Source organism: Musca autumnalis, unplaced genomic scaffold (assembly GCF_047663935.1).
Source record: "Musca autumnalis isolate F117 unplaced genomic scaffold, ASM4766393v1 scaffold_5, whole genome shotgun sequence".
In the NCBI taxonomy this organism is placed as follows: Eukaryota; Metazoa; Arthropoda; class Insecta; order Diptera; family Muscidae; genus Musca; species Musca autumnalis.
The window spans coordinates 11,469,740-11,496,136 of NW_027412088.1; the positions used below are offsets into that span (position 1 = coordinate 11,469,740).

The window sequence follows — 26,397 nt, forward strand, 5'->3', positions numbered from 1 at the left end:
TAACAACAGTATCATATCGATATTGATATTAATATAAACAGGACTTTTAAGGATTTTGTTTTAGAAGGTTTTAAGAATTTTTTAGAAGTATCAACAAAAATAAATGGATTTTCGGAAATTTTGGGCTATTTATCTTAACTTGTATACGACACAAGTAAATAAGTATCAGTCGGAGGGTTTTCAAAATTTTGGGCGTACGACCGACAAAAGTATGGATATGTTTTAAGCTCAAAAATTTGCGGGGATATCGATAGATAGAGCTTTTTTTATCACACTATCCTACGAAAAACATAATATCGCTGTAAACATGGCCACTAGGAAAACCTTCGGTAAAAATGTGCAAAGGATCCTCGAACAGACCCTTAACCGCACAAAAATGTTGAACATTTGTGTGGATGGTACCACATGGACAGATAGGGCCCAAATTTTAATATAAGCTAAGTTCCGACAATATTTAGAAATGCAAAGTTTTGACCAAATCGGTTGCTACGTTGCTATGAGAAATCGCGCGCGTACCATTTTAGCAAATATTTTCGAACTTTTATGGTGGGTGGGAGGTGGTACCGGAAGGAGTGGACCTATAAGCACCACCTTCGAATTTCATCTAATATTCGAAGAAATATTACAATATCCAAAGTGTGGACGAACGCAGTATTCGGTTCGACCTCTCCAGCCACTACATATGCTGCCATAGGGGGTTTTTACAACTTTCGGGCTGTTTTCTCATGAAGTATAGACTTGCCCCTGAAAAAAACTTTTGCTGCCGTAATTGAGGCAGCGAATGCATGTTGCTTCAACAAAAATCAAAGTGATTCGAGAGCTGGTCTTAAAGTGAACTTATCCAAAATTTTGTGTGGGAGGTACCCGAAGGAGTGCACAAATATAGTCCATATTCGAACCTGATCTATATCTGGTAGATATATGGGTGCGTAAAGTATAGACCAAATCGGTCACTCCCTTCAAGAATTATCGTGCGCACAAGTTTTACGAACATTTTTGAACTTTTGTGGGGGAGGTACCCGAAGGAGTGGAATTAAACACTTTTTGGACAAAATGTTACGAAGGCCAAAGTTTGGACCGAATCTCCAGATCCGTTCGAGAGTTACCTTGCGCTCCAACCCCTACACACGGTGTCATACGGTTTTTTTGTACCTTTCAGGCTGTTTTCTCAAGAAGTATGGACTTGCCTCTGAAAAAAATTTTATTGTCGTAATTGAGGCAGCGAATGCAAGTTGCTTCAAAAAAAAAAACTAATGTGATTCGAGAGCAGGTCTTAAAGTGAATTTATCCAAAATTTTGTGTGGGAGGTACCCGAAGGAGTGGACAAGTATAGTCCATATTCGAACCTGATCTATTTCTGGTAGATATATTAGGATGTGTTAAGTATCGACCAAATCGGTCTATCCTATTAAGAGTTATCGTGCACACAATTTTTTCGAACATTTTTGAAGGAGTAGTTCGATATGGCTTATCTTCGAACTTAAACTAAGTTTGCACAAAATATTGCGAAGGCCACATTTTGGACCGAATCGGCAGATCCGTTGGAGAGTTATCATGCTCTCCAACCACTACACACGGCGTCATAGGGTTTTTTGTACCTTTCAGGTTATTTGCTCAGGAAGTATGGATTTGCCCCTGATGTAACGTCGTATGGGGGGCAGTGAATACAAGTTGTTACAAAAAAAATCAAAACGATTCGAGAGCAGGTCCTAAACTAAACATTTCTGAATTCTTGTATGAGAGGTACCCGATGGAGTGGACCGATTGAGTCCATATTGGAACATCACCTAAGTCCGGTAGAAATTTCACGATGTGTGGTATGGACCAAATTGGTTAAATCCTTCAAATTCTGGACTGAATCGGTTGATCCGTTCGAGAGTTATCGTGCGCTCCAGTCAGCCAGACAGACAGGCGGACGGACATGGCTAAATCAACTCCAAATTGTCTGAAACAGTACTATGAAAATTTCAAAATGGGTGCGTTAGGTGTTGCTACAGCATATGATGGATGACATCGGGTGGCACTTATGTTCGCAGACCACTATGGCAATGTGGTAAGCTATACCACTTACTGATCTATCGCGTTATATGTGCCCATTCCGGTTAAATAATTCCGGAAATATCAGCACAACTTGAGGAACATCATGTTTTATTCTACGGGGCTTTGATATTTTGTTCCTGTTCATTATCCAACCATTCAAACTTGTCTAGTCTGGCCGATGTGCTCAAACAGCGTGTAGTACTTTATAGTATAAAAATCTTTGCTACGTCCGACAAAAGCGAAATTGGTCTGCATGATTCATCTTTGCTGCCATCTTTGTCTGGCTTCAGTAGTGGGCCACTGTGGCCATTTTCAGATGTCGGACACGATGTTTTTTGCTAGCGACATGCTTAGATTTTCCGGCTTACCAAGCCGTTCTAAAACTACCATTGAGGCACCCTCAGTGCCTAACACTTTGGATGATTTAACGATCCTAATGGCATCTGCGTTTTAAACTGTAGAGGTTCCTCCTCGACGAGTAGTACTCTTTCCTTCACCCTGTCAGGCCAGGGTTGCTCGACAAATTGTGGAATAAAATAACTTGCGCAACTTTTCGGATCAGTCAACGTAACGTCGCCAACATGACTTAGATCCTATCTTCCTTCTTCCCAGAGTGATTTAACCGTTGCTCACAATTCACTTATTCCGGTTCCAATGTTGCAACTCTTCAGATCTGATCTAATGTCAGCTCCCTAACTCTGGGTTCATTAGGGTTATCTCGTCAAAGCGCATCACGTTCATTTGCTAGTCCCACAGCCTCTGCTGGGAAATTTGATCTCACGTCGAGTATTCGACCAGCAGGTATGTTGCCAGCGGCTGCAGTTGTGATGATGTCCCGGAACGTTCTTTTTGCTACTCGAGCATCAGAAGGACTGGGTAGTTCTCTGAAGCGGTTATAGGAGAACTCTCTGGAAAAGGCCATTTAGTTTTCCAATGATTGATGAAAGTGCGCAGTTCAGGGGTGAGGAAGTTTTTGTTGTTGTAGCAGCATAGTAACCTATGTAGAATCAAATACTGGCCAAAATACTATAGTTTCGGGTCATTCCGGTACGAAAGAACCCGCTTCAGTGGGATTGGAGGTGAGGAAGTCCGGCGGTCTGCTAATGGAGGCAATTTTGGTGAGATTGTCTGCCCTAAGGAAACGACTTGTTATCAAGTGACGCCATATGTCAGATCAATTGACACGATGGTTATGTTTGGTCAAATATTGCACTCTTCGATAATTCTGATAGGGGTGTCCTCATAGACCTTGCATAAAGTAGAGCTATCAATCTGCTCAAACAGCGGAATCCCCATCTAGAACAAAATGCCACAACTCACTATGAGCCCTTAAGCCACCTAAGACAAGTTGGTTGTGACCTCCCAAAAAGAGGGCTAATGTTGTGCCTAGAGTGCATCTATAATCGACAGAGTATGTATGTTAAGAAAATATGCCTCGGCAGTTCCACACCTGACTGCTACCTCCATAGATTCAATGTATGGGCCAATAGAGCCAGGCTCAAGCGAGATAGGAATGTATAGAACAGATTGGTGCAACGGAAAAGCTAGCCCCAACCTCTACTTCTGATGCATCCTTGCAAAAAGCATGCATTTTCAGGTATTGGAGAAACAAAGACTGGTGTTAAGTACTGCGTGTGCGGTTGCTGTTGCAGGGAGTATACATTACCTTTACTTATGCGTGCTCAGGTTTTTATATAGCTTTTGAGTTATTACCTCAGGAAGTATGGACTGGGCCCAAAAAATTGGTACCGTTGTTATTGGGGCAACAGAACAGACAACCCGCTGCAAAATTTTTCAAAACTAATACAAAAAATTTCGGACCATGTCGATTGATCAGTTCGAGGATTATCGTGTGCACTATTTTTTTAGAAAAAATTTTGGTATGACCAATTTTTTAACTTGAACCCCCTCAGGTATTCCGTTTGAGAGGTATCGTGCGCTGCTGCCAGTCAGACGGATGAACAGGTCGATCGAATCCAGAATCTCTGAAATGAATTTCGTCAGAGCATATGTAAGGTCTAACTTGGCGTTTACACCAGACAATTTGTCTTGAAATACAACTCTGATTTACTATAGCTGTCCATCATCTTTTCACAGACAGTCGGGTTAACAAATTTTTGACATTCTTGTGAAAATAAGTGAGAAAATTATTTAAATGTGTTGAAAACAAAACAACATGAACAAAAACAAAGTATGTGAACGGAAAACAAGAAGAAATCGACGATTTTCATTCATAATTTTACAACTGTTTATGCAGTTGTCTGGAAGCCTACGTCACGCAGGCAAGTTTTGGGTTTTTGACAATCAATACATGTACTCAACTGTCCTGTCATGTGTAAACGCAGGGTAAAAGTTATTAGTTCGATGAGGCACATTAGAGCCAAACTTGCAAAACTTGTGTTGTCGTCTATGAACATATTTATTTTCAACACTAGGGATCTTTTCTTAGCACATTACAGTCCCTGTTGGGAAAACTGTTTTATATTTTTTTTTTAATTGTTTCGGATCTACCAGATATCCTTAAAGGCATCGTTCTGACATTTAATTTGATCAAATCAAATTCGTTTTAATGTTTTTAGCAGCCTAACTGTATTTTTGAACATATACATAGCCCTCATTTAAGTAGGACCCCTGATAAAAAAATGGAACAAATGAAGCAAAACAGTTTGTTTGGCTGCTGTGAAAAAGCCAACAAATGAAGTGAAAAATTATTTTTGTTTTATTCAAGAACTAATACAAACAACATTAAGAAAAGAAAATTACAAGAAAATAACAGATAATGTTATGCTGAGTATAGAGGAAAGGAATACGCAATTTACTTTGCAAGAGACAACAAATATTTTTGCCATTAAGATCTAACGCTGCTGAAGATATAAAACAATGGCTATGGTTGTTTCTCACAAATTTTAAAAATAATAACAAATTCTAATTAAATCGAAATGTCTTAAAAATTCTTTAAATCTGTAAGGATTAAAAAAAATGATGCGTACTGAACGGATATAATAGTAAATTTTGAACATTATAATAGTAAATTTTGCTAAGAATGATTGCCAAACTCTTTCAAAACTATAAATTACTCTTCAAAATCAAAATATAGGACAATATTTGTCCTCTGGCCCTAGTTCAATTGTAAATTGGCCATATGCACCGTTGTCGTTTTTTCCCCTTTAAGCACAAGTAACTCGAAATAATTCTCATATAGAAAATTTATATTCAAAAAATCTCGCAGTTTCTCTCTATACTTGTTCATCCTTTCGGAAAACAAAAGAGTAAGAAGTTTAGCATATATTTGTAAAATAAATAACACACCAAATACGCCGACATAAAGTACACATATTCTCTACACGTTTACGTATGTAAATAAATATTGTTTACGTAGGTAATATTTGTTTTGCTCAAATTATATGTTTGCTGTTTGTTTTTCGCGATTCTTTTTTTTCTTTGTTGTGGTTGTAATAAATCTTTTAGATTTGGGGTTTTGGTTTCTTCTGTTTGCCATAATGCCTACCTACCTTAAAGTTTGTTGTGTATTATATTGAAATTGACACAATTCACAGCTGGTACAACGTGACATACTAATCCATCTTTCAAGGCAATGAATGTGAACATATGTCAGGGAACCCCGACACAAACATGGTGACACTAATCTAAAAGAATAAGGGGAGAAAAGTGAAAATGAGAATTAATAAGTTTAATAATTTGCAACAAAAACAATAACAAGAAATTGATAATATTCAAAGCATGTGGAGATAAACTAAACACATGAACAAGCCAGAGAAAGAGATGAGTTTTTCTTGTGACATTACAACAAGATTTTAGTAATGAAGAGGAGGGAAGATCGCTACGCCCCAAAAAATGTATTCAAGGAACCCGTGCAAGCTGCGTTAGTGTGTAATTTATACTAAATGATAGGTTAAGTAAAGGCGAGTGCTGGACAAAGCGCACTTATTTAATAATAATATTTTTAAATCCCTTGAGAATATAGTTCAGAAATAAAACTGCGAAAAAATGTAACAAAACTTTAGAATGAAACAAAAAAGAAACATTTGGAGGAGATTAACATAAAAAACTTAATTAAAAATAAGGAATTAAGACAAATAAGACATCGTAAATTTTTAGGTATTTGTGGGAAATTGTTATAAACAGTAGTAATAACACTGTGCAGCTCTGAAAATTCAAACAACTTCTAATGGGCATTTTCTGAAAGTACATATTGAGACCACAAAAACCCTAGTTGGGTTTCAGTTGGTAGATCGGGTTTGGATTTTATAGCCTCATACAAACCGAGCTAAAACGACCCCTTTTCCTACTAATTGGGGCTTTATCTCAGAAACTAATGAGAATTTTTTTTGTGGTCTCCAGCAATATTGTAGCCCTAAAGTTGTAGAACAGAGGACATAGGAAACAAATAGGAAAACGATAAAATATATGAAAGTTTACATAATTTCTGTTTACACTCATATTTGGGATTCCATTGCATTGTTGATATATTTATCAAATTGTCCTTAAAAAATATGCTATTTCTAGCGTGATAGAGGTATTTTAAAAGAATGGAATGTTCTGTAGACTTACGAATTACATTCCAGCAGATCAGTTTTCCAAAGAAAAATTAACGACAAATGTGACAGTTCTAGAGATAGATGCGAAATATACAAAATTATGCAATTTGTAAATATGTTATGCATTTTCTTCATGCTCTTGTCTACAAGTTCGTTTCGGAGTTTTAAACAAGATTCGAATTGGTTTCAGAGATATTGCCTCGATTTGCTATAAAAATTCCATATTAAGTCATATTTAGACGAGGCCATAAAATGTAAACCCGATTTAACAACACAAAATCCAAATATGGTTTTTGTCGATTGAGTCTGTACTTTTATAAAACCCACAGTAGAAGTTATTTGTGCATAATTATCTTGAAAATGTTGCACGGAGTAATTATTCCCATGACAGTCCTAAATACCACTTGAACTGAGTTTTGGAACATTCAGGCCATTATCCAGATAAGTATAGAGAATAAAATTATAGGGTTGTAATATAGATCACCATCACTTATTTTAGTCATGGAAGCATGGACTTGAAGTCGAAAAACTATAGCGTTTTGTAGAATCACAAGTACTACCTTCGATGCAAATCGAACAGTCCTTAAACTTACTAAAGCGAGCTTATTGAGGGGGGTATCTAAAGGCGTTGACCGATATAGTAAATTTCAGAGAATTATTAGGATGACCAAATGTTAGACCAATATAAGAGCTTTTGGAGGAATATTTCAGGACACAAGGAAAACATTACATCGATGTGAACAGAATCACAATGTCATTCGAAATTTAGAAGGGAATTTTGAAGGAGTTATCTACATCCATTGCCCAATATAAATTTCTTGGACCTTTGTGTATGTATGGATACTTTATTTGTAACTTATCTTTCTCATCAGTGTGTAAACCGGCAGGATTTTTAAGGCTTTTGGTTCATTCTTTCATAAAATATGGATATGCTCCCGAAAAAATGAGATATCGAGAGAGGAGAAACGTCTGTTCCACAGTGAAAAGAGAGAAATGGAAAAGCGTGATATACATAAAAATGAAGTCCGAAAATTTTATCAAAAACTGAAACATCAAATTGAAGGCTTTTGTACAGGCACATTCTCCTGTAGAGACCAGCAAGGTAATTTGGTAACTGATACAGATTATTCGCTTAGGATATGGAAAGAGCATTTCCCCAAACTATTAGTATTCAATACTAGGGAACACGGACGAACATACCACAAATCCAATCCAAGAAGATGGTATTGAATATATACCGCTCGGCCATGATGAAACCGACTGAAAAATAATAAGGCATCCGGAGGCGATGGCCTACCAGCCGAAATGTTCAAAACAGGAGGCTACACGCTGATAAGATGTACACATCAGCTAGTTAGCACCATATGGCAGGAAGAACGATTGGAACCGATTGGAACCTGAACACCCTGTGTTTCGTCCACACAAAAGGTGATAAGACTAAGATAGTGTCAGGGATATTGTGCGAAGGACTTAAGTCAATAATAATTTGGTCCTTACAATGCGGCTTTAGACCTGGCAAATCCATCATTGGCCTGATATTTACCCTGCGTCAAAACCTGGGTAAGACACAAGATATGCAAATCGACACCTACTATCTTTTTGTCGATTATAAAACAGACGTTGATAGCCCCCTACGTTCAAAGGTATTCCAAGCCATGTCTGAATTTGGTATACCCACAAAGCTCATTAGGCTCTGTAAGCTGACACTAATTGATGCTAGGACCTTGCTGAAGAGTTTAGTACCAAACAAGTAAGAAAAGCGTTAAGTTCGGTCGAGCCGAACTTTTTATACCCTCCACCAAAAATTTCAGCCATTTCGGTGGATTAATGTGGCCACTACCTTCAAAATACCGAAATTCGGAAGGTACCGTTCTATGGGGGCTATATGATGGCGTGGACCTATACCTACAAATTTCAGCCATCTCGGTGTGATAATGAGGCTAAAACGTTCAAAATATCGAAAATCGGGGATATTGTATTATGGGGGCTATATCAACACGTGGACCTATATAAACATTTTATGGTAGAAATGTTTCTTAGCCTCTGGAAACACAAAATACAAAGTTACAACCGATTCTTTGGTCAAATGGGTCTAATACATTCAAAATATATGAAAATGACGCGTACTTTATAAGGGGCCTTATGTGGGGGCTATACCAAAACGTGGACCGATATAACCCAACTTTGGTAGGAATGTTTTCTGGCCCCTGAAGACACAAAATACCAAATTACAACCAATTATGTGGTCAAATGGGTCTAATACATTCAAAATATATTAAAATGACGCGTACTTTATATGGGGCCTTATATGGGGGCTATACCAAAACGTGGACCTATATAACCCAACTTTGGTAGGAATATTTTTTGGCCTCTGGAGACACAAGGTACCAAATTACAACCAATTCGGTGAAAAAATAGGCCAAATATCTTAAAAATTCCTTAAAACGACGACGCGTCACGCGTCATTTTGTATGGGGGCTATACGAAAGCGTGGACCTACATAGCCCGCTTTCAATACCAAAAGTCCTACGTAAATATAACATATTTTTCCAAAATTTCATCAACCTACGTCAATCCGTTCGGACGCTAGAGTGATTTCCACAGACGGACAGACGGACGGACATGGCAATATCGATGTAGAATTGCACGCTGATCAAGAATATATATAGTTTGTGGGGTCTACAATGATTATTTCGAGTAGTTACAAACGTAGTGACAAACTTAATATACCCCCATCCTATGGTGGAGGGTATAAAAAGGTTTCAGATAAGGAGACAGCCTTTCGTGTGACCTACTCAACATTCGGCTGGAAGAGGTTATACGGGATGCAGATGTAAAAATAAATGGCACAAATAGCACCAATAGCTTAGGTTGATGATGCCAATCATGGGTCCATCAGTAAAGGCAATAACCGATTCCTTTCAGAAGTTCGAGGAAAAATCTGCCAAAGTGGGTCTGACAGTAAACGGCGAAAAGACAAAGTTAATGGTATCGAAGCTCAAGGCGTCCATAGAACTCGAACCAACTGTGGACATTGACATTTATAATTTTAAGGGAGCTAAAGACTTCATCCACCCCGGCACCGCCATAAACACAACAAACAACATCAGTTGTAAAACAACATATGCTATTTAAAATCAAAGCCACATCTCTTCAACCAAAAATAACACTTTATATAAGAATGGTTCTACCCGTGCTAATGTATGTTTCCCAAGCCTGGTTAGTTGCTCAAGCAGACAAGGCAGTGCTTGGTTTGTTTGAGAAAAATTCTTCGAAAAATCTACGATATTCCAAATTGGAGACATAAAGCAACAAATAGAGAGAAACTCATTTCTTAGTTCGGCGTATAGGACACATGTGCTCTTGACGGCCAACTAATTAAGTATGTACATATGTATGTACATAGCATAAAATGTTTACTCACTTTTCTGGATTTTCACAATTATGACATATTCGACACACATAAGATGGTATGGATTGAAGTGATGCAGAATGAAGCTGTTGTTCGGATACATTTGATATGTCGAACATATTTTTACCCTCAGTTTCTTTTCCAATTGGAGAAATTTGACTTGAGCTACAGGGATCCATGTTTAAACTGCAATTTTCCATTCTTAATGCATTCGTTGTTTATGGGCTTTCCTTTGAAATTTGCGAATTTTTCTTTTATTAATACAATATTTAATATCGCTAGTCTCAACGGCAAATACAAATCCCTGTATTCCGCTATAGTCTCGTTTTTTTATTTATTTTTTTTACAATAAGAATTTTTTTTTAACAGAAATTTATTTATTTTTTGTCAGAGTATAACAGTTTTCAAAACAAACATTGTGGGTATTAGGGCAAAACCTATAACTTTGGATGTTGCGTGTGTCAATTTGACATTCAACATGTATTTTGTTTTTGTATTTCAATTTGAAATACATGTATTTTGTTTTTGTTTTTTATACGCACACGCAAAGTTATAGGTTTTTGCCCTCAGGGCTGTACCAAGGCACATTTATATAAGGTAGAAGAGTACCATGGGTGTACCATGCCATGGGCTGTACTGTACAAGGTACTGTACATTGTGAATATTAGGGCGTGTCGTACGCTTTCTAAACAGATTCTACCCAAATAAATAGTCCAAAATTACCATTTGAAAAGCTGCTACCATAACTTACGATCACTTCAATTCTCAGTTTTTTCATAAAAGAGAAATGAGAAAAACGAAACCCCTCTCATTTCTTATTAAAAAACTGATAAATATGTAAAATTAAGTTTTTCAAAACAGTCAGACTTAATCCCATAGTCGTTTTTTAAATATTTTATTAAAATAACTTTCATTTATTAGTCGAAAATTTTGACATTTGTTAGCATGGGAATAACCTTGACTATTTTGAAAAACAAAATAGAAGTTGTTATCCCAAATAAAAAAACGCCAACCCTTTCATGTACAACATATACATATACTCAGAATTACTGATTAAAAACCGATATTCCAAAATTTCTACAACAGGATCTCAATTCTTGTTCTATGAAAATTTCAAATGAAAACTTTTATAAAGGAAATAAATGCAAAATTAAAAATGTTTTAAAGAAAATGTTTTTCATTTCAAATTTTCATAGAACAAGAATCCAGCCCCAGCACACAATACCAAATAATTTCATTACATAGCAAACATTACATTCCCTGAATTTGATGTAGTAAAGCATCCCGTATTTCATCCAATCTCCTTCATTTGGGAATAACACAATATTTGTATTACAAATAAAACTGTCAAATAATCCAATTTTTAGAAAAAATGTTATGCAATATCTGTAAGCCTTTAACTATTTTTAAACTGCCTTCCACCCTCTCTTTGTGTTTGTCTCTCAATTTACAAAATTATTTTTCTGACCCAAAATGTTTCAGCAAACATTTGTAACCATTTATTTTTAAATTTTTCATTTGTGAACAGCTGTTAAAAAGTTTTATCCGCTCACTTTCACAATACAGCTCCCCTGTTGTTATCCTTGGGTATTTAACATTATATTTAATGCATGGCAATGTATTTTTGTATTTGTTGTTCCAAGCAAATAAATACTTAACAAATTGGCCATTCTAAAGTGTAAATAGGATATGGTTTTGTGTAAAAATCTTTCCCGTTCTCTGTTGTGTATATCATCAACTCCCATTTCTTGGAGAATCAAATCCCAATGTGTAACACATAGATGGACCACAATGGCAAAAAGAAAATGTTGTGGAAGAAGAGGAGACCATTGTTTTGTTGTTGTTTCGCATTGTTGTTGAAATTTCCTTTTATCCTTTAGCTTAGTAATTGTTTTCCCTGTGTGCTGTGTTGTCTGTCTCTGTCTGTCTGGGGGCCAAGAAGGGAATCTTCTAAAACAAACTTTTCACTACTTTCATTGTGGTTGCGGTAACTGCTGCTTTTACTTTTGTTGCTGTCATTGCCATCTTTCCATATTGAATGTAAAATTACGAAAGCAGTTAAAAATGTATTGCAATTTGTTTACTCCCATAGTGCATTATCAAAACATTTAGTTTAGTTTTAGGAGGAAGCAGATCTACGAACAAACAAACACAGGCCTTTGTAGAGGAAAACAATGCTGTGTGGCATAAGCAAAGTTCTATAATACACCCGAGATTTCAACCTAAAACAATGCTTGCCATGAAGTTCCATGGCCAGCAACAGGGTGTGAATATTGGTGTTTTAATATATATCTGTGTATAAAAGTAATACTTAGAATATTGTGGTGAGTCGCCACAAAATGTCATAATAATAATAATAATAATAATAATAATAATAATAATAATAATAATAATAATAATAATAATAATAATAATAATAATAATAATAATAATAATAATAATAATAATAATAATAATAATAATAATAATAATAATAATAATAATAATAATAATAATAATAATAATAATAATAATAATAATAATAATAATAATAATAATAATAATAATAATAATAATAATAATAATAATAATAATAATAATAATAATAATAATAATAATAATAATAATAATAAAGTTAAGGATTTCCAGTCGAGTTAAATTAAAAAAATATATTTCAAAGGCAAACCACGGTGCCTGTTTCTATTAGTAAAACACTGAAGTTATCACTTTTAATTCACTTTATTAATTTACTTGACACTTATATTATTACTTTGAATTACTTGACACTTTAATTATAAGACAACGTTTACAATCGACTGCGTAACTAAGACTGACTTCTGTATTCGATTAATGTCTTCAGCAGAACTCCCAATCGATGGTATTGCATATATTTTGAGTCGTGGGAAATGCATGATCAGGGAATAGTGTAATTGGGCCGGATGCGCGTGCAATGCTTTGTCAGTGGTTTTAGCTGGTCGTAAGTAAAGGTGAATGGAACTATGCTTTTGATGATGGTATGAGTTGGGCGCGTGCAGAAGTAATATGCTGATTCGAACAATTATAATTGGTCGGCAGTGTCGACTACGTTCTTAACTCCTCCCTCCTTAAAAATCTGCGTCCCGCAGATCACATGGGTAGGGGTATTCATGGCTTGTGGTAATTGGATTGTTGGCAGGTTTAGTTTTTTGGTGATTTTATGCCAGAGAATCCCAATACAGATGCCAGCTAGTATTAAGATCGTAATGTAAGTTCCTAGAGATATATCCAGTTTCGAAGCAAGGCTTTGAAGTTTTTGAATGTTGCGCAATCCAATGCTATGTACGTGATCAATGTCCAAAACAAAACTTTCGGTATTTACATTCATTAGGACTGGTGGTAATGGCTGCAATCTGGAACTTAATGTACTGGAAAAGTTCCTGTCACCAATAGTAATGCTTTCGTTGTAGAGTTTAATTAAATAAGTACCGTTGAGGGTTTTGGTGTGTTGCTGGAGATTTATAGCACCTTTGTAGTTAGTAAGGAACAGGATGTCCGTAGTGATCATTTCTATAGTATGTTCATTTGTTAGCTTGTATCGGCAGCTGGCGTTTCTGCTTTTAAGAAGATGTGGTATGCATGTGTCCTCAGGTAATTGCTTTAGTGAAGATTGTCGACATACCGTTACATTATTGATTTGTAGGCAAGGGCTATAAACACCATAAGTTTCAGCTTCGCTAACAAGGACTTCATCGTAGGGTAGTTCGATTTGTTTTCCGTTTTTAATAGGGGCTCTGAGGATGAGTCGATGGTAAAGATCTTTTCTCAATTTTGGTATGGACAGCACATATAGTAACACGGATCCATTTGTATAAATTGATGGAGTGCCGTATTCAATGGCTTCGACTGCATTCGCATATGGCAAGGTTTCCATTTCGTCTATGACATCCTCGACTTCGCCTTTGTTTAAGAGATTGGTGTTGATGATGCCGTTTTTTGCCAGTTGGCATGCCCTAATTATCTCCTTGAGGACGTCCTTCAAGACAATGACCTGGTTCATGGTGTTCTGTCCAATTTCCTCGTTTTCTCTGCCGTTGCTTATCTGGTTAATGGAGTCGACAAGTTCATTGGTTTTCCGAATTACATCTCTCGTAGAGTTAAGAAGATTTTCATTGATTTTGTATTGCTCATTGTTATTTCTAACGATGGAGTCTTGGCTTCTGAGCAAATTATTCCAATCCGCTGCGTCAGGGTTTCCGGCTACCCATTTCCATGCTGACCCAATCCAATCTATGGATCTCTTCTGCTTCGTAGCGCAACCTAATTCCTCCAACATTTTCTTGATTTGGCCGATTTGGTACTCAATCATATGCTTCTTTTGGGTTGGTGGCATCCTATTCCCGACCAGTTCAGAAATTTCCTCTGCAGTTTTGGCGTAGTCCTGTAGGTTGATAACGTGAACCAACTTGAAGTTTCCATCTATTATCCACGCGTTTCCCACTCGAATGGTCACTATGGGGACGTCATACTGAAAAATCTTTGCTCCCTCCAATGTATATATGGCAAAGCCTGCCAAGATGGTGAAGACTTCTCGTAAAAGCATATCTCTATAATGTAATAATTGTGTTGATTAGGGGTTAGTAGAAAGGCAAAGCCCTTTTTTTTTTTGTTATTGTTTTTTTTTTTGTATAGTTAATTATTGGTTAGTATATAGTATATATTTTTATTTTTGGTTGTAGTATCTGACTACATTTTTTTTTTCAAATTAGTTTATTTTTTGGCCAATGTACATGGGGATATCCCAATTTTCAATTTACTATTATTCTTTATAAGTTGAAGGTCGATTATCTGTCATTATAAGAAAGGTAAAAAAGAAGTCTCTTAAGCCATGGACAACTTTTTAGTCCTTCAACCGACAGGAATCTTCCCTACTTCATTTTTTATTTTTAACATATTTTATATTAATTTTTGTCTTGGCCATTTATTATAATCATTGAAATCGTAATGTTTCCAGTTTTAGGCATTTGCCATTCATATATCATGATTTTTCTCCTTGAGTAATAGAATGATTTTCCATCAGTATAAGAAAGAACAAAAGGAAGTCTCGTTAAGCCATGGACACCTTTTGAACCTTTCAACTGACGGGAATCGTCACCACACTCAGTAATTCATAAATCCAGTGGAAGGAAGTGGAGGATTTTATTTAATTTTTTTCAGATTTTTTATGTGTGCCTTGTGTATCCTTTTACCACTTACCGTGCGAACTGTGACTTTATTATCTTTATCTACAATTTCTTTCCTATAAACTGGCTTATTCTTGCCTTGTATGTTTTTAATTCGGACAAAAATAGCATCGCCCTTCCTAAATTTTCTCGGTGGTGAACGTTTCATATTCATGCGTTTATTTTTTTCTTTTGCATTTCTCTAAATAATATTTCCTAGGTCTCTATTTATACTTATACGTGCCTCTATTAATTTGTCAAAGTCTGTTGTATTAAATCTGTTAAAAAATATATCGTTCGGTCTTTTTCCTGTGACTGAATGTATTGTATTATTATACCTGTCCACCGCAACGTATGTAAGTTCAAGAACGCTAAGCTCCGCCTTTTCTGCCCTTAAACATCTGTAAATTTCATGAAGAGTAGAGTGAAATCGCTCTACTTGGCCATTCACTTCGCTGCGTTGTGATGGAGTTAGGTATATCTGTATACCCAATCTTTCTAGAAAATCTCTAATTAATGTGCTAATGAAACTACTCTCGTTATCCATTACCAGAATTTTCGGAGCGGTAAAAAAATGTAATATTTTCACGAGTTTTTCTCTGATTGTCAGGACTGACCTATCGCTGATGTGAAATACATTAGCAAACTTTGAAAATTTATCAAGTACTGATATAAATTTGTGACCTTGAATTTCAACTATATCCATATGCAAAATCTCACAAGGCATCGTCGGTATAGGTGTCTCTTGAAATTGTGGTCTTGTAGGTTTCCTATCATATTTATTTGTGTTGCAAATATCACAATTTGCCACGAACTTCCGAATGTGTGCAAACATGTGAGGAAAATAATATTTGTCTAATATTTGTTTCTTATTTTCTTTGGCATTCCTATGGGCTCTACAATGCTCTTCCTTGAGTATTTCGAATTGTCGGTTTTCGCAGTTAATGTCAGTAACTTTGTTCTGGGCTATCCTGATCTCGTATTTTGAAAAGTGCTCCAAATAGAGACGTTGTAATATCGACAAATAACACTCTGGAATTTTTATACCATTAACCACACCTGGGTTCAATAATTCTTTTAATTTTCGTAGTAGTGTTTCTCGATTCCATTCACGAGACGAAACATAATGACGTATGAAATTCTTGTGTGGTGTTTCATTTGATTGGAGTTCCGGTCCATTTTGTATAATTATCTGGTTTCGGAAAACGTTAATTGGGACTTGCATGTGGGGTATAAGGTCGGAAGCATCCTGATCTGCGCTGTGAGCCGTTGATCCTGTGGATTCAATGTCTTCGTTATCGATCTCCGAAACTATTACTGTACCTTCCGATGCTGTTCTTGTATATTGCGAATCGCCTTCACTAGCAGTATCCGTCGATGTCTCACTGATGTGGTTGACACTGGTTTTTAATCTAGAAAGAGCATCAGCGACGAAGTTTGATCTACCAGGCTTGTAGATCAACTCGTGATTATACTCTTCTATACGTGCTTTCCATCGTTTTAACTTGGAGTTAAAGTTCCTATTACCTAATGCGTAGGTAAGTGGTTGATGGTCCGTATATATCTTTATACATTTGGCACCGTATAAGTAATTCCGTAGATTATCAAGCGCCCATACGATGGCTAGCATCTCTTTCTCGTTAGTTGCATATGCTTCTTCAGTTTTATTAAGTGAACGAGATATATAAGCAATCGGTCTATCCTTGCCTATTTCTCCTTGTGAAAGGACAGCACCTATAGCATAGTTTGATGCATCTGTTGTAAGGTTGAATGCCTTATCAAACTCTGGAAATGCTAGAACCTCCGCTGATGTTAATAGAGTTTTTAACTTTTGAAAAGCTACAAGTGCCTCATCGGTTAAGTCTATAGTTGTAAAATATTTGGCATTACCAAGACTTGCCAATGTAGCGTTAATGTCGGGTATGGGGTATGTATCTGGTATAGTTACTGCATTAAGTCTCTTATAATCGATGACCAGTCTAAATTGTTTCTCACCGTTTGGTTTAGATTTTTTTGGAACTATCCAAACGGGGGAATTGTAAGGACTTTTGGATGGACGTATTATTCCTTCAGACAACATTTCTTTAATTTGTTTCTCTACTTCTTCCCTCATTGCGGCTAGGTATGGGTAACTTTTAGTATAAATCGGGTCAGGTGTAGTTGTTCGTATCTCCGCTTTTACATTCGTTGAAACTGCTTGACTTTTGTCTATTGGCCCAAATAAATTTTTGTATTTTTCCAGAAGTTGGTTAATTTTTTCTCGAGTACTAACTGGTACCGAATCGTCTAGTACATAATTTAAAGCATTGCTTAATTTAGCCTTTAGGGGAATTACAATCTTATTTCTGATAAGGAGAATATTCTCCCTTCTATCTATCAATGCATCTAGTTCTTTAAGACAGTCGTCACCTATAATTCCATGAAATGTTGTTAGTCCGGGTAAAATGTAAAAGGTAATTTTGTCTGATATTCCAAACCTGGAAAAAAATGCTCCTGTTATTTTTTTGGTTATCAGAATTTCTCCACCCGCCGTATTAACTACAATTGGTTTAATTAAGGGTGTACTTCCGGCAGACAGGTCTGGGCTGCAAAAGTTTTTGTTCGAGCCGGTGTCGATCAAAAACTGTAATATTCTATTTTTTCGGTCTACGTATTCTATGTAAGGTAGGCTTGATGGCCTTCCTCCATAAAATTCTGTTCACTCGTCTCGTCATTGACTTCGTCAGGCAGTGCTTCCTCACTGATATCATGTGGCTCAGGATCTTCACAATTAGCATCTAGGTGAAAAATACGCGGCTGTTTGTCCCTATTATGAATTTCAGATCCATGTCTTTTCTCAGGTTGCCTGGGGCGATTCATGTAATTGACATTCCTTGATTGTACAGAACGATCCACCTCCATAGGCTCATGCTTGATTTGCGGTTTCTTGGGGTATGGAACTGGCCTATAATTCGGGTTATAGTCATGACTGTTATTCTTTGATTGCCAGTTATTGGCTTTGAAGTTATTGTTCTGCCTGTTGTAATTATTGTAATGTTTGGGTGGTCGAGCTGGTGTAGGTGGAGATGTATCTGTTGGACTGATTGTTGACTGCGAATTCTTATGCGTTCCTGGATGCAAAATATTATTCCTCATTGTTAGATTTTGTAGTTCAAGACAAGCAGAATATGCCTCGGGCAATGTCCTTGGTCTTTGTATGATCACCATTCTGGACAGAGCCGGGGTAAGACCTCGTATAAATATGTCTAATGCTCTGTTCCTATGGGTACTTATTAAAGCATTAATAGTTTCTTCGCTATATGATTCACTTTTTATTTTGTTAATTATCAGGGACAACTGGTTATTCACAGTTGAATAGAATTCGTCGACCTTCGACGATCCCTGAGATAGCTGGTTGAGTTGATGCTCCAGCGTCTGGACATCCCTCTTGTCTGCATAATGCAATGATAATATTTTCTTTACGTCTTTCCAGTCACTGTCGAAGATGTTGTAGGACACCAGTGCCGTGTCCGCTTCTCCAATAACTTTTTGCCTAATACTTTGCATGATTGTCCTATATATTGGCTTATCCTTTACGATCTCGAAGTCCTTTAGGACCATCTCCACAGAGTGGACCCAAGAGACATAATGAAGCGGGTTACCGTCAAAAGTGCGCAACTCTTTGACACTATCCGGTAGCCGACATATTGACTTAAGGTCTTCCTCAGTTCTAGGAACTGCTAATGTATACACCGCTTCCTCAGTGTTTGGGGTTCCATTTTGCCTTAGCCGTTCTAACTCGTCAAGTCTCCTATTAAATTCCGTCATATCATTTGATTGTTCAAGTCTCCCTAGTCTATTCTCTACTAACTTGACCTGTTCTAAAAGCCTATTGACTGCCCCCGTAAGGGTTGTCAAAGTCGTTCTCATTTCCTCCATTATTGTCACAAATTGGAATGGTAAAAGGACTCACCTGGTTATACGGCTTGTTTCGTTTTTGAACACTCTCACTTCACTTCTCACTTTATAGGATTTTTTATTTAAGATTTATTTTCTTTTCTTTGGATTCTATTTGAAAAAATTTTAAGGATTTCTTCCTTTTTTTTCCTTCTTTCCTTTTTGGAATATTTTCTTTCTTTTCTTTTACAATTTTTTTAAGGATTTTTTCCTTTTTTGTTTGGTATTTTTGATTTATATTTTATTCTTTCTTTCCTATTTAAGGATATTTCTTTCCTTTGTGGAATATTTTTCTTTCTTTTTTTTTAAATTTTCTAAAGGATTTTTATTCCTTTTTTGTGTAGTATTTTTGATTTTTATATTTTATTCTTTTTTCCGTTTAAGGATATGTATTTTTTGCTCGTTGAGCCTTAGTTACGCGACGCGACGCGATCGACTGGATATCCTTTGTTATCCTCGCGGAAGGTCCGTATTTTTCCTTTTTGGAAAACCGCTTTTATGCTCACGGTAACCTACTCGGGTACGGGTAGCTTCACATTCACTCCGGTAACCTTCTGTGATATTTTAGGGTTAATTGATCACCAGGAATACCGGTTTGGCGAAGGAGGATAACTAACAATGATTCTGGAGGGTCCCGTAGGATTCGCAGAATTTTTTGTTATTTTAAGGATCCCGCTTTTTTACACTTTTCACTTTTGTAGCGGTGTCCCTGCTCGGGCGCCAGTTAAGGATTTCCAGTCGAGTTAAATTAAAAAAATATATTTCAAAGGCAAACCACGGTGCCTGTTTCTATTAGTAAAACACTGAAGTTATCACTTTTAATTCACTTTATTAATTTACTTGACACTTATATTATTACTTTGAATTACTTGACACTTTAATTATAAGACAACGTTTACAATCGACTGCGTAACTAAGACTGACTTCTGTATTCGATTAATGTCTTCAGCAGAACTCCCAATCGATGGTATTGCATATATTTTGAGTCGTGGGAAATGCATGATCAGGGAATAGTGTAATTGGGCCGGATGCGCGTGCAATGCTTTGTCAGTGGTTTTAGCTGGTCGTAAGTAAAGGTGAATGGAACTATGCTTTTGATGATGGTATGAGTTGGGCGCGTGCAGAAGTAATATGCTGATTCGAACAATTATAATTGGTCGGCAGTGTCGACTACGTTTTTAACTATAATAATAATACTAATAATAATAATCATAATAATAATAATAATAATAATAATAATAATAATAATAATAATAATAATAATAATAATAATAATAATAATAATAATAATAATAATAATAATAATAATAATAATAATAATAATAATAATAATAATAATAATAATAATAATAATAATAATAATAATAATAATAATAATAATAATAATAATAATAATAATAATAATAATAATAATAATAATAATAATAATAATAATAATAATAATAATAATAATAATAATAATAATAATAATAATAATAATAATAATAATAATAATAATAATAATAATAATAATAATAATAATAATAATAATAATAATAATAATAATAATAATAATAATAATAATAATAATAATAATAATAATAATAATAATAATAATAATAATAATAATAATAATAATAATAATAATAATAATAATAATAATAATAATAATAATAATAATAATAATAATAATAATAATAATAATAATAATAATAATAATAATAATAATAATAATAATAATAATAATAATAATAATAATAATAATAATAATAATAATAATAATAATAATAATAATAATAATAATAATAATAATAATAATAATAATAATAATAATAATAATAATAATAATAATAATAACAATAATAATAACAAAAGCAACAACAACAATAATAATAATTATAATAATTTTTTGCGGTTAGGGGTGGGAAAATGCTTTGCCCATCTCGTCGTCGCGGTCGTCGTATGCCGGACTCATGCCGGCTAAAAACCTCTTTGACCCACCAAATTTATAATATGATATTTTCGTACTAAAGTATAGTTACACCCTAATATACAACTATTTGTATCGTATATAAAAACCATTAGTTTACAGTTTTGTGGAATTTCCGAAAAGAAAAAAGTTTCACTTTTGGTTTCTAATGAATAATTTAACAATAAAAGCATTTAAAATGTACCACTTCACTCTTGGGCTCGGAAGTATTGCAAACGGTTGTTATAGCGGGCCACATACAAAACTATACACCGACGAATGCAGAATTTCCTCGACATCGAGTTGCAAAAGTTTCATTTCAGTAAAAACAACACCTGGAATAGGTTGAAAACAACCGCATGGCAAGCACGAGAATCAACGTCAACTGAATAGAAAAACACCATAGTTGAAATCTAAAATAATTCCATTTTTCCCACTAGGATTTTGGTAGAATTTCAAGCCACTTTGGTGAAGGCCAATAAGATTGTTTAGCAAGTATTCGTTTTTAATAATAGAAGCCTTTTGGGTTACTCTAAAATGAGATTAGCTATTAAATAATTAAAATAAAACTTTTCGAATGTAAAACTTTGCAAAACGTTAACGATTAAGTTGCAAAATGCTACTTAGTGAACTTTGCTATTATAAACTTGCAAAAGAAAAACTATTGGATATTTTCCTGTGAATTGGCATTAACGTTAAGATACTAGGTTATAAATACATAATCAACATATTTAGCAATTTTGTTTTGCAAAAACAGTGATAATTACTTATTCTCTATTTAAATTACGAATTTATCATTAAATTTTATCATTGAAAATTCAACAGGGGATTTATATGTGCATGGGTCATGGTTTCTAGTAATCCAGAATTTATTTTATTTTTTATCTCCCAATACACAAATTAAAATTATTTATTTTCGCCATATTTCACAACACAAATATTGATCGGGACTGACCTGGCGTTTACACATTCTTGTATATATATATATATATATATATATATATATATATATATATATATATATATGTGCAGATTTTTTCGAATATTTCAGAAGTTTCTGAAGGCCTGGGTATATATGCTACCTCGCCTGCTTGCCTTGCTTGCTTCTGATAAAAGAATAAAAAAGAGAAGGGCAAACCAGTTCGAAATTTGCTCGGCCTTCTTTATTCTTTTATTTTTATTATGTCAGAAATGAAGTAGGAAAACAAGGCAACCAGGCGAGGCAGCTTATGTACCCAGGCCATAACAATGTACTTGTATTACTCAAAAAATTTAACCCTACTAGTGCAATGGTGTGAGAGGATTGAGTTATTCGCACTGTCTCCGACAAGCTCACATTAAGAAATATGAATACAAAATCCGGAACTCGCTTAGCAGCAGAAGTTGTGTTGAAAAGCTTTAAATTTCCCATTGTCTCCGAGACTTGATAAGAAAATCCCAACCTATGTTTGTAATTTTTTCTTGAATTTAAACGTTTGATTTTTTTAAGAAATCCATGCCAAACCCCAATCCCTTTTGCGGCATGAATTTTCTCAAAAAGATGAATAAAGCCCTTGGCTATTTTTGTTATTTTTTGTTTATTTTCATAACTCCTTTTTTGTTGCTGTCTGTGGTCCGACAGGCATTTTGACACGAGCTTTGTTTATTTGTTCCTTTATTTGATTTTAAGGATTTATTTTTCATTCTCCGGGTTTTTTGTTGTTGTTTTTCTTTTGGTCGATTTTACCTTTTGAAAGTTGCAAATTAATTTTTAATGTGTTTTTTAGAGTTGGGTAATCTAGTTCCTAGTTCCTTGTACTAGTTCCAAAACGTATGAGTAACATCACGAAATGTAACGTGCGATATTAAGTATACGCAGTTTGTTCAAAGAAAAATTGTGGGCCATTGGAACTGCGAAGTGAACTAGATAGTTCCATATAGTTCCTTTAGCACAACTCTAGTGTTTTTATGATATGAGTGAATGGGAATTTCCATCCTTTGTGGGCATTGAATGATGTAGGAGGTGGAAGTTGCCAACAATTGTTTCTGATTTGTTTAACAATGCTATTGGTCCTCTTTTTGTCTCAGGTGGACTGTTTTAAAGTAGAGTACTCTAAAAAACCGAAGAAAACACGAAAATTTCCCCGTAAAAAATAAGGGCTATGATCTGCATATGTGTACCTGAAATGTCGGGACTATTTATATAAAAAGGGATGTTTATACATTGACTGATGTACATGAAACGTAAAATGCAGATTTTAGAGGAAGTGCAATTGAACTAAAAATCATTGTAACTACATATCAGGTGACGCACTGCATTATAACATATATTAAACTAGACTTAGCTGTGAATTCTTAGTTAGGCGGAGGCTGAAACCTCCTTTTAAGATTGTCTACAGTGGATGAAAGATTATCGAGAATTCTGATTAATGCTAAATTCTCTAGTACCAGTATATTCTGCGCACCTGCCATGGCGGAAGCCAACGACGACCACATCCTATGATATAAACCCTGCAAAATATTCGATGCCAAAGATGCCATTCAATCATGGGTGCAAGTGATCTGACATGTCATCTTTTTAGCACTCATGCATGGAAAGTACTCATCGAGGCACAAATAAATATGGAACGCAGTGAATTTCATTTGAATGTATGCTAGACATTGGAAAGCTCCTACTTATATTACTTGACATTGCAAATTGTTTCGTTAAGATACCCCTTTCCGGATAACATTTCAGCGTATTAGCATTGTGTTGTCCACTGCATGCAAACAGTTGCAAAATGTGTACTTGGCTACCAGAGGCCTCCAACCAATAACCCTGCAGGCGACACAGAAATCGTAGTGTATGCGGATAATTGATTGTACGATCTTGGTGTCATATGTTATAGTTTAAATATCTTAATAATTGACCTAATACGGTTCTTCCCGGCCGGAATCGCCGATTAGTCACACTATATACCACCTGGTCGACTGAAATGGGGTTGCCATTAAAATTTTGGTCTATGGTGTCCTGATTTCGACCAGTAACTACCGCAAGATATTGAAATGTAACGTTCGGTAGCGTGCATAAGTCGTTTGCTCAATGACAAGATCTGAAGTAATTGCCCGGCAGCACTTATGTTGTTTACAAAGAAACCTTTTTGACCTCTAATAAAGCAATAGGCCGGTGTGCGGTAAACTATGTGAAGCTAGTATGGCGTTAGCGCTACGTAGATGGTAGATAATTTAAACCTGCCGCCCTGAAGACTCCAACAGGGTGCCTCCTCATGTCACCAGTGGATAATTCCGGGATTATTCAGATTTAGAGAGATAGTTCCAAAGGTACAAACGGGGTACAAAGATATATCGTGAATGATATATATATGATATATATATATGATATCCCTGCATCATATTTTGATGAGGGTTTTCCTAAGATTAGGTGAAATGTTATTATAAGGTGATTCGGTAAAAAAGCTCACAGACAAAATAATTTCAAAATTTGTCCATATGAGCTTTTTTGACAAACTTTTGATGTCACTAGCAGAAAATAAGCTTTGGAGCCACACAACGTAACCAAAATTCCGTAACCATTTGCTTCTCACTAAATTTATCATCATATCATCATCATTTTATATCATATATAATTTTATATCTTATATCATATCCATTAAAAGTGGTTTGTGTGGGACATTTTTCAATACTTGTTTGGAATAAAAGTTACAATAGTCAATAATAAGCAAAAGATCATTCATTCGTGCAAGAGGAAATATTTTTTATTTAAGAATTTTTTTTTTCATTTCGTGGTATATTGTGAAAAAATGGCGACACGATGTCCATCACATGCTCTATATGTGGACTGCGACCGTCTATGCTCGCTTTGCAGAATTTTCGGATGTGAACACAGAGGACCCAAAACCACAGAGTTGAAAGGAAAGTATTTACGTTGCTACAACATAAAGAACCTACTGTGCGGCTAGGGGTGTCCCGCTGCTACCGATGAGTACAACGTATTGGGTCAGACTGAAATCACAAACATATTGAACTTTTGCGGAGGCGGTGCCTACATAAATGGACCGACATGGCACATATTAGAGCTTAGCCTAAATTTAAAGTCATTCCATTCGACAGTTATCGTGCCAACCGTTATATTTTCTAGAGCTTTCGGGTCATTTTGCAAAGACCATGTATTTGGCCACGAAAAAAATTAAATGGTTTTTTTATAGAATCATACGGACTACCTTCGAGTTCAAAGCCATCGTCGATCAACGCTTAAACAGCACCTAAGCAAAAATATTGAATTTTTTTGGGGGACGTCCCTGTTGCAACTTTATTTAAGTTTGAGATAAATATTACTTTGTACAAAGGTTGGACCAATGTCAGTCCTTCCTTGCTACAGGTATCGTTCCACCGGACTTTTACGGCATTTAGGACATTATGCCAGGAAGCCAGGACCACAAGGCGTACATTTGGGAAAAATGTCAAAACTATCCTCGAGCAGCCCTTGAACTGCACATAAGCGAAAATTGTGAAATTTGTTTGTGAAGTAGGTAAACGAATGTGTGGTCGTGAAATAGATTAAGTTTTGCAAATCGGATGAGACAAATCGTATACTCAATTCTTAAGTTATTGTGCTCATCATAATTTTAGTTGGTGCTGGCAGGGTTTCTTAGAGCTTTTGGGCCATACTTCTCAAGAAGTATTGACTAGGCGTATTTCCATGTAGTTTTGTTCACAACGTACAGGTCGCATTTACGAGGGCGGTTCGGAAACTTCTTAGCCTATCAATGAAAGAGAATAGTTAGTTTTTCAAAAATATTTTTATTTTTCAATATAATCTCCTGAAACTTCAATACACTTAGTCTAACGCTTTTCTAGCAATTCTATCCCTTGATTAAAATAGTTTTTCTCAAGGTCTTTAAAATAGTGGTTTACAACTGTAATTGCATCTTCATTTGAGGTAAAACGCTTGCCAGCAAGGATTTTTTTAGATTTGGGAACAAGTAAAAGTCACTGGGGGCTAAATCAGGAGAATAAGGTGGGTGGTCAAGCAACTCGTACTTTAATTCGTTGATTTTAGCCATTGTTAAAACACTCTTGTGCGCTGGTGCGTTGTCTTGATGAAGCCAGGACGGTTTTCTCAAATTTGTACATTTAATTGATCCAAAAGGTTGCAATAGTACTCTGAATTTATTGTTTTACCCTTTAGCAGATAGTCAATCAATAAAATACCTTTGAAGTCCCAAAAAACCGTTGCCATAACCTTACCAGCCGATTGAATTGTTTTTGCCTTCTTTGGGGCACTTCCTCCAGCTTCAGTCCATTGTTTGGATTGTTCTTTTGTCTCTGGAGTATAGTGGTGGATCC

General features: G+C 35.4%; 2 protein-coding genes across 4 annotated transcripts in view; one reads left to right on the forward strand and one right to left on the reverse strand.

Annotated features, from left to right (window-relative positions):
* LOC141405727 (uncharacterized) overlaps nt 1-10,407 on the reverse strand; it is a 36,793-nt gene extending 26,386 nt beyond the window's left edge. Inside the window, exons 1-2 of one of the 2 annotated variants that reach the window (XM_073990395.1) lie at nt 10,024-10,407; nt 5,553-5,687 (exon numbers count right to left, since the gene is read on the reverse strand). In XM_073990395.1, coding sequence (XP_073846496.1) covers nt 5,553-5,687; nt 10,024-10,211 — 323 coding nt within the window. In that variant the 5' untranslated portion in view covers nt 10,212-10,407. The remainder of the gene's footprint in view (nt 1-5,552; nt 5,688-10,023) is intronic. The other variant, XM_073990394.1, reaches the window with a different exon arrangement.
* The window catches only part of dpr1 (defective proboscis extension response 1), a 541,854-nt gene that overhangs the window by 395,225 nt on the left and 120,232 nt on the right, over nt 1-26,397 (forward strand). The window lies entirely within an intron of this gene.